The 11246-nt window shown below is 37.7% G+C and overlaps 1 protein-coding gene across 1 annotated transcript in view; it reads right to left on the bottom strand.

The window, feature by feature from the left end:
• Nucleotides 1-1938: 1938 nt before the first annotated feature.
• Nucleotides 1939-11246, bottom strand: part of LOC121964183 (ephrin type-B receptor 1-like) — a 110354-nt gene continuing 101046 nt past the window's right edge. The window contains exons 19-20 of the mRNA XM_042514399.2: nt 11065-11223; nt 1939-8063 (exon numbers count right to left, since the gene is read on the bottom strand). Of these exons, the coding sequence (XP_042370333.2) occupies nt 7952-8063; nt 11065-11223 (271 nt within the window). The 3' untranslated portion in view covers nt 1939-7951. The remainder of the gene's footprint in view (nt 8064-11064; nt 11224-11246) is intronic.

Here is an 11246-nt window from a genome sequence, read left to right as displayed (position 1 = left end):
TGTATTCATGGTACTCATTAGCAATTTGCAATAGTTCCTGTGCTGTTAATCAGTTTCATATGAATTGATGGGGCTCTCACTGCTCTGAATAATACACTGCAGCAGACTCCACAGGCTGTCAGGTAATGGCTTTCCTTTATTAGTGAATCTAGCTTTAAATGTGATTCAATTTAGCCCGCCTCGTGGGTTTTGGAGCTTTTGTGAATTTTTTGTCGGCTCAGCTGTGTTAAATGTTGCCATAATGCTCCCAGGAGAGCTCCACTGTATCGTTCAGTCGGGTTGTAAACTTTGCCATTCATCAACAAAGAGTTACAGTCAAAAACATGAGTCACTCACACAGTAAAAAAACTGAATCTCACTCCCATGAATGATGAATTTAGTCTGCTGGCATAAAAGTGGAACTCATTATGAAGTTTCATTACCTTTTTTATTACTTTCCAGAATGCAGTTTTCTTTTATAATCTACTGAGGAATTTATTCGTATAGTGTGTCAGGTGAGGGACATAATGTCACCTCCAGTAGTAAACACCGAGCTTAGAATATTCAACTGTCTCATCGTTATTATTATTATCGTTAATATTATTATTATTATTTTTGTTGTTGTTAGTATTATTATCATTATCATTATCATTATCATTATTATTATTATTATTATTATTATTATTATTATTATTATTATTATTATTATTATTATCATTATTATTATTATTATTATTATTATTATTATTATTATTATTATAATCGGTTCTACTCAGTTATGTGTCTGCCATCCTGATGTTTTGTTTTTGGGTTTTTTTCTCACTGTTTGGGGTCCAACATACCCCAGTGCTTTGTGCATAATAATACTAGTATTAAAATATAGTATTAAAAGTATTACAAAATAGTATTTGAACTAATAAAATATAAAAATGACTGCGATGCTTTGTTATTACAACTAATTAGTAACTTCACATTCTGTGTTTTATGTGCTATGTGTGAACAAATACATATACCTTTATTTTGAAAAAAGGGGGGTTAATGACAAAGAAATGTACGGTACGTTATCTGATTGGAGTAATTAATTACCATCAAGGTCTGACTCCCGTTAGATGTGTCTGTATGTAAGATAACATCCTAAAAAGTTATTTTTACCTGGGTGGGTGGTTTTGCAGGGTGCAACAGTTCACACTTGAGCCTTCTCCTTAACCATCTCGTACCCTTCCCATCCTAAAAAAGAAAAGAAAAAATGGTATCCTGTAAACAGAGTGCACTAAAGATGGCATTTTTCTGTAGGCCGATGTAGAAGTTAATATTGCCCTGGTTCCACTGTCAAAAAGCCCAAGGCATTTTCCAATTGGAGTTTGGGTTACTACAGAAATAAGCTCTGTGGCAAACAAATGTTTATGATACTTACATGTTTTGTTTAGTAAGATAATCTTCACATATGAACACTACTTTCAGATTTTTGTAGTCTTTTGTAATGTAATGTAAGGCTATAAATGAACTACACTACAGTCGCGTGACTCAACGTCACCACCAAAACGAGGCTGTAAAGTCGTGCATGGTGAGGTTTAGCATGTTGTAGTCTTATTTGGCCATCTTGTTAGCAACTGCCTTTTTTCACATTAAGCCTCAAAATTCATGAGTAGGATATTAACTGACGTATTTTAACTTTTAGAACTACATGTTGACTGCTCTTAAGCTTGTGTTAACCACAAACCTTATTTCAGACATTTAACAAAAAAAACCCAACAATATTTAAAAAACCCACTGATATTGTTTCTGGGGGTTTTCACCTCAGAAAATGCATAACACTGGATAACATAAGGAAGGCATAATGTGTTGATTAGCAACCTTTAGAGGTGCAGATTCATAATACAGTGTAACCCTCTATTTCCTTTTCTCTGATCTTCATTTAGAGATCACCTGCTCATTAATTGATCGCCAAAGCTGATCAGCTTGATTGATTTGTTTTCTTTATTGACAAACAGTGCATTGTAAATGTAAGACTCAGAAAGGTAACAGCTACAAACTCACACGCACAATGTACAAACATTTTACTGCACGCTGAACAGCACACATACAATATATTACACACACGCACACACATACACACACACACACACAAGATGCATGGGCGTGCGCATACTCACATTATATTACAGCATTATAATACATTACAGTGGGATGCTCGGACTATATGAGCAGTAACACCTAACAATATTGTAGGTAAACAGAGAAAGGCAGACCACAGCTGATTACTGAGCTGTTTTTCTTTTTTCTTTTTTTTTTTAAGAGAAACCAATACACATTACATACATTCTGAAAAGTATGGCAAGCAATAGGAAAGAAAATAAATTAAATAGTTGGAAAAGGAGAAAAAACTTTGCTGCATGTTCGTAGAGTGTACAGCCAGACTCTTTTAGTTCTGGATAGTTTGATGAAACACTGAATGACTGGACACATGGAGCAAAGGCTAAAATGAGATAACAAACCCTTCATTTTTGGGTAGAGAAGACCTTTTACTTTCACAGTTTTGGGATAAATGCTCTCCTTGAAAACCCACAAGTCACGCAGGTTTGTTTCTTTTCTAAAAGTGACCATTGCCAATTCATCATAAAGAGATACAAGTTAAAATGTTTGTGAAAATAGTGCATCAAAGAAAGAAATGAGAGCTGAACTCGATTGCCTTTAAACTGTTAGTCAGAGGAGATGCAGACTGGAAGCAGAGTGAGTTGTACAGAGAGGTTGTGGGCATTAGGAGAAGAAAGAGGACAGCCGGGTAGAGCAGGGAGAGAGAGCGAGAGAAAAAGAGAAAGAATAATCTCTCCACACCCAGCCTCATTTTTATTCAAACGCGAGTGTCGAGCTTTGCCTCTCCCCCTCCCTTTTCCCCTCTCTTCTTCTGTTATACTTCCCTTCTCCTCTTGCCCTTTCTATTACCTATTCCCTTTCACTTTTTCCCTCTCATCTCCTGCCTCACCTACAGTATCCATTACACCAAAGCAACAAGAGAGGAGAGAAGCAGCCGAGTCGATGCAGCCTACAGAAAAAATAACTGCAATTAAAAGATAAATCCACCCAAAAGTACTTAGAGGTCTTTCTGGTAACACATCTTGCATTTCTGGGTCTATTTTGTTGTATTTTGGCTTGTTTTTCCCTGTATCAGTGGTTAATTGGCCAAACATAACGTGACATGGATATATTTCCAGCACAGTTAAAGTGGCGTCTGAATGGACTTCTCTATCTAAAATATCTGCAGTAAATGTCAGGTTTTGGTGTTAGTTGCTCAGAGTCAGAGAGCGAGGGCTTTTGTCTGCAGCTGCCATTTGTAGCGCCGCTCAACAATGACAAATTCATCACAGTCGTCCCCGTTGACAGTAATCCCTGCAGACCAGAATGCACTGCAGCTGCAAAAAGTTAGGTTTTGCAAAAGAGAGCGACAGTGGTCACAGATAAAGCATGTCAACCTTTTTTTCAGAGCAGTAAGGTGCCACACAACAAGTATGATGCAAAACTTAATAACAAAAGTATGTCCAAATGAACAGTAAGTATTACAAAAAGAGAAACCTTAATCCTTTGAAACCTGAGACAATTGGCTTGATTTCTTCTAAAAACATGGGAGGGCAATGAGCAACAAAATAAGAAATGGCCCAAAATTAGCAATAAATTAGTAAAAAGTAGAAAAAACTGCTGAAAAAAAATAAGATAGTATAATAAGATAAATAAATAAGATTAATAATTATAAATAAGTAATAATAAAATAAATTTTTTTTTTTTAAAAAAAGGGATACAACCAACAATTTACACTGGCTTTTTAAAAACAAATCAACTAATTTCTCGCAATTTTTGGGGGAAATTGCAGTGGGAGGAAGTGGAGATTTGTCATTCATCTTTACGTACATTCATTGAGAAAAAAGAAAAACACTAACACTTTTTTATATAGTATAAATCAACATACTTGAAGGTACCGTACAGGTACCACTAATGGCAATATGGATTCATGATCATGGATGTTTTCAAACAAATGCACATGCACAGAAACATTGGCGGCATGATTCACATTCCTGCCAATGGTTTCACATTATTTCACTGGTGTACAGGCAGCAATATAGTGCCAAGAATCACTGCAATGGGCCAGCAAAAAGCAAATGAAATATAAAAATAAACCTGGATTTAAACAAAGCAGATTTAAGATGGTTAAAAAAAAGTTGCTTTGCAAACATTTTTATAAGGAAATTCATGCAACGTGCCAATGTGGTAGCACTGAATATTAACAGAAACTTGCATCTGGAACCTTTAATCGCCAAAATGATAAATGCATGCACCAATGCACAGCAGAAAAACTGCAACTTTCAAATGTCAAGTGTTTATCAACAGCAAATGCAATAGTAAAGTTCTTTTTAGTTTGCATGGTAATGTGTTTTGGATATTTCAGCATGAACACACTACTCCTACTACTCATAACCTGCTGAGATTTAGTGTGCACTGCAATATGGAATTGGCACACAGCTCATGCCTTCAGGAAACATTTTTCTTTAAAAAGTCTACAGTGACTGGCAGATGTTTCCACAGATTTTACATTACAGTTTTTTTTTACAGTTTAGTTTACTTTGAATGATAAAACACTGATTTTTTTGTGTAAAATAGTAAAGTATAGTAAGCTTAAAAAAGCATTTTCATTAGAACACTTGGTAATTTGCAATTTCCAATAGACTTCCAACTTCAGAGAAAAAGAAACATTAAAAAAAGCCTGATGTCAAAACTCCCCACTTTCAATAAAAAGGATTAAAAATGTAATTTAGCTTTGAACTAGACGGCACTCAGACATTCAGCACTGATATAATCAGAAAGTGTAATAACTCTGGTTACTGTTCATTACCTAAAAGTGTGTCTTTTTGTTTTTCTTGTACAAGATTCTTGTTCACACACACAAATAGAAAACTCTCAAAGGATTTAGTGATGTGTTCCTTCTTTTTTAGGGGCTGGATTTAGGGTGGATTTAACTTTTAATAAGCACTTCAGAAAACCAACATCAAACACAGTTTTCTCCTTGAACTCTAAAAGCACTTCATCTTGTATTAATCTCTCTATATAGCGCATGATTTACCAATAAACCATCCCATTTTATGCAGCAATGTGGATGAAACTCACATCGGTTGTGTTCCTGAGATATCCTCTCTGTGCTGTGTATTTGTGCTCAAACCAAGACGTGTCGTAGTAGAAATACAAGTCGTGCTGTAGATCATTTATGCCTTCATTGTCTTTTCACAAACACGGACACAGGAACATGTGAAATGCCTCTGAAAGCTCACAACTAACCCTGTTAACTGGAAGAAAAAAAGGATAGACACATCACACTTAGCTACATGTTACATAATGTATTAAGAAGCCTGTCTGTGCTGATAGCTTTCATTTCTTCTGCATGACATATTTTTTAGATGCCGTTCAATATGAGCTCTTAGGCGCACTCATCGTCTCACTCAGTGTTAAACCCCCGAGCCAGAGCTGTAACTGTTCTTCCACAGGCATCTATTTACAACGAATTATGCCTCTGAACCACTGACACACTCCCAGTTGATCTCAGTACTTCCTGATAAAATGTTCAATAAGCTATCGTTGCCAGGCAACAAATGCAATTCCAGTTTTGCCGGCGGAGCGGATTTTTCCAAAAAAGTGGAAATGGTCACGGACCTCTCAATGTCACAACATTCATAAATAAAAGAGTTTGGGCCGTCCCAGCAGCGGAGAGCAGCAGTGAGAGACCAACACAAACACATCGTCCTGTAGGACATGTCAGCAGTAAAACGTGTTGAAAGCGAACGACTGAACACTGTCACTTCTGTCATTGTAAGCACGCCTCGGAGGGGATGACAAATTAAAAATCGCGACATCCAATCAGCGCTGCAGACTGGTAATCCTCGGGATGTGGGGGCACACGCATGACCAGAGGTTTGGGCTAAAGGCAGAGCGAGGCATGCTGTTGTTCCACAGCTGGTAATCTGCTCAGCGCTGAGATAAAAGAGATCTCCCAGTGCTTCTCCACCATTGTGCCCCAGAGCGAGATCAGGCCTTCTTGATATCATATTTTGTCAAGACTGGTGAGTCAAACATCACATTTCCGCACCAAAACATGATAAATACGCCGGCAATTTCCTTCTCGACCCCTCCAGCATTTTGTATTTTGACTATCTCTTCTTGTTAGATCTTTTCCCTGACATCCTGAGGAATCACTCTTCGTTGCTCGTAAATGAGTGTCGCACAACGCCCGGGACTGAAAAGGTTGCTGTCCACAGATGTGAACGTGGATAGGTCACTACATGTCATTTCATCTGCAAACTGACGCAACAGTATTAATCACTGATGTCAATCGGGAGGAAATGTGGCTGTCAAAACAGACGACAATGACATGTCCGGCAGCCAATGAATAAAAGTGAATTGATACAAAGGCCCTTGCCTGCCTGCCTGCCTGCCTGCCTGCCTGCCTGCCTGCCTGCCTGCCTGCTGCAGAGTGATGATTACCATCTGGATGGCAGCCATACAGTTTTGACAGAAATGAGATTTGTTCCATGCGTGGACAGTACATGAGCATTGGATTTCTGCTTTGTTCATGCGTTGTATTAATGCCTGACTGGCAGTCAGCTTTAGGGTTCGCAGCCAAATCACAAAAACGTTGGACGAGAAGACCTTTTCTGCCTTCTCCCGCCACAACAGGTGCGTTTCAGCAGCTGATAATGACTCAATATCTACAGTCTCGTAAGCCGTTTTGTCCTCTTCTTCTACACTTTCAAGTCTGCAGTTGCTTCCAAGCTTGAAAAGAAAAATACTTATTACACTGCAATAGTTTAATATTTCTTTATCTGATTTCGTCTCAGTTTTCTAGTCTGTAATTGCCTTTACTCAGAGGGCATATGTGCTGATTGTAAAACATCATCCATTATGAGTAACCTCTGAATTAAGTTTTTTAAGTAGGCCAGGCTTTGCCAGCTCTCTGCTTGGAAGAGTTTATCTTTTCATGGCTGCATGGAAAGTACAGAAAAGCTATGAAACCTTTTCTTCCGTTTTTGTTTTTGGTCTGCAGTCCACAGCACTTAAAAGCGTGTTCGAGTGATGAGTCAGGCAGAGGAAGATAATCATAGAGAGCTCACAAAATAGTCCAGTAGCAATTAATTGTTCGATGCTGTTGGCAAAAATGAAAGCAAATGGGAAATAAAACATCCCGTATCATACTATGTACAGACTCTTCAATATGAAGATGGATTCACAAAGTCCCATCTAACTGTTGGCTCTTGTCCGGATTCAAATGGTGGCAATTTTCACCAACACGCTGAAGTGGTCTTGACAAAACATACTGGAGATAACAAAAGCCTGCAATGGGTCTCCGTTTAAATACTTTTAGTCAGTTTCCTTCAGTCCTCCTCACAGTAGCATGTTTGTGCGATTTATCCTTACATAAAAACCAGGCCACGTCGTCCTTGACTCAGATAGTCAAGCTGGTAAAAACTGGTTTGTGGATTTCAATGATGGAAGATATCTTGCAGGCAGAAATTGAGGGGAAAGGGAATGGAGGTCTGTGATTGTACCCGTTATAGTCAGAAAGAAAAGTCCAGATACTCTCTCTCTTTTTTCTTCTTTTCTTTTTTTTCGCAGTCACAAATCATGTCTGCCTTGTTTTTCCTCTTGCTCCAACATCACATTGAATTCCCTCCAAGAGGCCCTTTAGTTGAAATCAATTTGCTAAATGGTGTGAAAGAAGTCTGTCCAATGACTGAAGGAGGGACCCGGTGACTGCTGAGGCCATGCAGACACACAAATGGCCACGGTGATTATTAAAAACATGTAAAGTGGTTTTGTTTTCTAAAAAAGGCGAACTGAAGTGCGTGAGGGTAAAACAGACATGTAAAGATGACAGCCTGCTCGTTCAGACTGTACACTTGACAAATATTTCATACTGTGTCACTCCCCTCTGTGGTTACACAGATTCAGTTGGAGACTGATCATCCATGTTGTGCCTCATCGACTGCACGCTGGTCAGGATTTTCTTCTGGTGTCCGGCTAAAGACACTCCGATCCTCTGCAGATCTCTGGAAAAAAAACAGAAAGAGGAACACATTTAATAGTTGGTATGAGCAAATATTTCAATCATTACGACACTAATCATGAGTGGTGCTTGGATAGAATAAAAAAAAGTGTCATTGCACTAAATAAGCACAGCAAGCAAATGCTGCTTGTGACTAGTTTAAATAAATAATAACAAATGAGTAGACTGTGTTTTACTAATTATTTTCAGGGAGTAAAATGCACAGATGTCACATACACATACCCTTTTTGAATTAATGGATGTGCTCTTTTTGTAAACAAACTGCTTCAATGGAGATGCATACAGAGTTCAAAACATTAACATAGAAGCAAACCACTATTTGCTATGTAATGATACAGGTATTCTGTTGATACTGGTTTCTCACCAAGTTAAAATGGTTATCTCTGTCAGCAATGTTGCCGTTATTAGAGCTGTTTATGGAGTTAGCACTGTTAGCTACTAGCCGACCTCCGTGTTGAGAGCCGTGTGCAGGCAACCTCAATCAGACTCTGAATCATAGCTTTGTACTGAATATCATATAGAGCTCCTTTAAAGATGAAAGGGAGCGGAGAAAGGTTGTATTTTTCATATATAATGTAATGTTAAAAAAATATATGTTTTGCAGGCACACTAAAACAGTGAGGCAAAATATAATGTACATCATAAATGTTATTTTACTGATCAGATGTTTTGTTTGGTGCGATTTGTTTTTAACTACACCAAAACATAATTAAGGTTGGTTGGTTTAATCAAGTATTACCATAAGAAAGTAAGGAGGTAGAGATATAATTTTGTTAGTTTTTTTCCAAACTAATTAACAAGTGGTGGTTATCTTAGTTGCTAGCAAAACATCCCCATTGAGGATGTTTGTCACTTTCTTTTCAGGGTTTGTTGTTATATGTACTGTTCTTTATATTGCTCCATGAGGATTAAAAAAAAAGTCCTTATGGGTAATATTTTTCAGGGGATGTGTTAGGTCATTGCATTTCAATGAAAACTTTCAATTGAATTTAACTTTGTGAATTAATCTTTAAAACTGCCTTTATTATTATTTTTTAAATTTTATTTTCCCCATTAAAATACAAGAGAGACAACCAACTGCTTAGGGAGACGACCAACTTCATGACGGCAATGGTTGTCATCAACAAGACATATTTGATAGTCAACATCTTGTGAATAGAATACAGTTCTAGCGGGATTCAAATTAAAGTAAAAAGTTTGACAACCAAACTAGAGTAATGTTATTGACTTTATGGGCAGGCAACTATTCATATGATGTAACATTTAACACACAAAATACAACATTTATTTGTGTTGCAGTTTCAAAACTAAGAAAAGGTTTACCAAAAAAGGCGGGGGAGGTTAGACTTGTAATTTGCTTTGTTAAAAAGCCATAACCCAAAAATATACTAAGGCACACTGCTGGATAAAAATAATAGTTATTTTGGGGTTGACCTAGGTGTGTGTACACTCCGTAGATTTCACTGTTACAATTATCAGGTGCTATTCTAATTGCCGGACACTTGATATTAGCTTTAGTATATCTGTGAGCTGCCACTTGTTATATGCCCTGATGCAGACTGTGAGTTGAGACGCGTAGGTGCTAAGCCCATTTATTAATCCTTAAAACCTGAGCAAATTGGTTTGACTTTTTTAATGGCCAAAAGATTTGAAAGAAATTAGTTAAAAAAACAAAAAACAAAGACCCATATTAACAAGAAAATGATTCTCCCAAAATCTGAAAACATTTTAAAACATTATTTTCTGTGACATTTTTTTAGTGGAATAATATATATATACACACACACACACACACACACACACACACACACACACATATATATACATATATAAACAATAATTACATTTTCCTCTTTTTTAAACAAATATTCATGTAATTTTCCTGTCATCTTTTACTAATTTCATGCAATTTGCAGGACATTTCTGACCAAGTTGCTCATTGCCTTTTCCCACGTTTTAAATAGCTTGTTGACAAAGCAAAAGTTGAACCTCCTAATATTTTTTTGATCATATGAGTCCTTGGATCCAAAAAGCACCTATTTTTGATACCTACATATGTGAATTAGCACTCACAGATTTGTCTGGGAAGCTTTACCATCCCTGAATAGCAGTGCCTCATCCAGGAAGAGTGTTTTAAATAAAGTTCACTGGCACACAGCCCATTCTGTGTGGCTCTATCTGCTGTTTCCACTAAGACTATGTTAAAGTATCCTTAATTAATCCCTGTGGGGAAACTCATCCTCTATGTTTGACCCACAGAGCAGTGTACAGGGACCAGCTCCAGTCTGAGGCTGGTGCGTCAGTCAAACATAATGGCAGAAGTAGGAGTCACATCTTGAAGCTCTTAGACAGGATGAATGACCCTCATTTGCCTCCTTTACAGACTTGTTTAGGTAGAAAAAGCAACAATCGACCCATTCTTTAAATAGCAAACAACACAATGCATACCTACAGTGCATTATACTAAGTAAATGAAGCTAAAACTCCCTAAATTTCTCACAATGGCAGATGGTGAAGGGAGTGAAATGCATACTAAAAAATCTCACTTCCAACACATTCATTAAAGTAAAAAAAGAGAATAAACCATGAGCAGAAACGGCAGCTACATCAGGCATGGGAAACATTTACATGAAAGCTTTAAAGACACTACAACATCAACGATATCGCTCAGAGGAAAAGGCTTCTTATCATTTTGACAATGATTCAAACTGTTTACAGCAAATACAGTTTATTTGGCAGTGATATACTGATGTTCTTTATTTGTACTCAAAGTTATTTATATGATAAAAAGCGAAAGAAAGGCCAAAAGCAACTAAATCTGGGAAGATTGTTCAGACGTGCACATGGACAGCAGTTGGCCAACCAGTCGCCATGCCAGTTGTCCAACTAACAAGACACTGACTTGGCAGGTGAGCACTGTAAGACGCAGGCAGGGAGAGACAGACACGCAAAAGCAGAGAGGCAGTTAAAAAGGGTAGACTTACTCAGCTGTGATTTGTGTGACGAGTGGCAAAGAAGTGAAGCCTGAACCCAGGAAGGAGTCTCGATACTGGGTCATCTTCAGAGCAGCCAGCCAGTCTTCAACAGAGCTCACCCTGCTCAGGTCTGGAGCTCCACGGTCTAACAAGGGATGATGGGAAGGACTGCAGACGGTAGATAAAATAAG

This window comes from Plectropomus leopardus, chromosome 5 (assembly GCF_026936395.1).
Source record: "Plectropomus leopardus strain MGB_pleo_1.0 chromosome 5, ASM2693639v1, whole genome shotgun sequence".
Classification (NCBI taxonomy): Eukaryota; Metazoa; Chordata; class Actinopteri; order Perciformes; family Serranidae; genus Plectropomus; species Plectropomus leopardus.
This window is presented reverse-complemented; position numbering and strand designations above follow the sequence as displayed.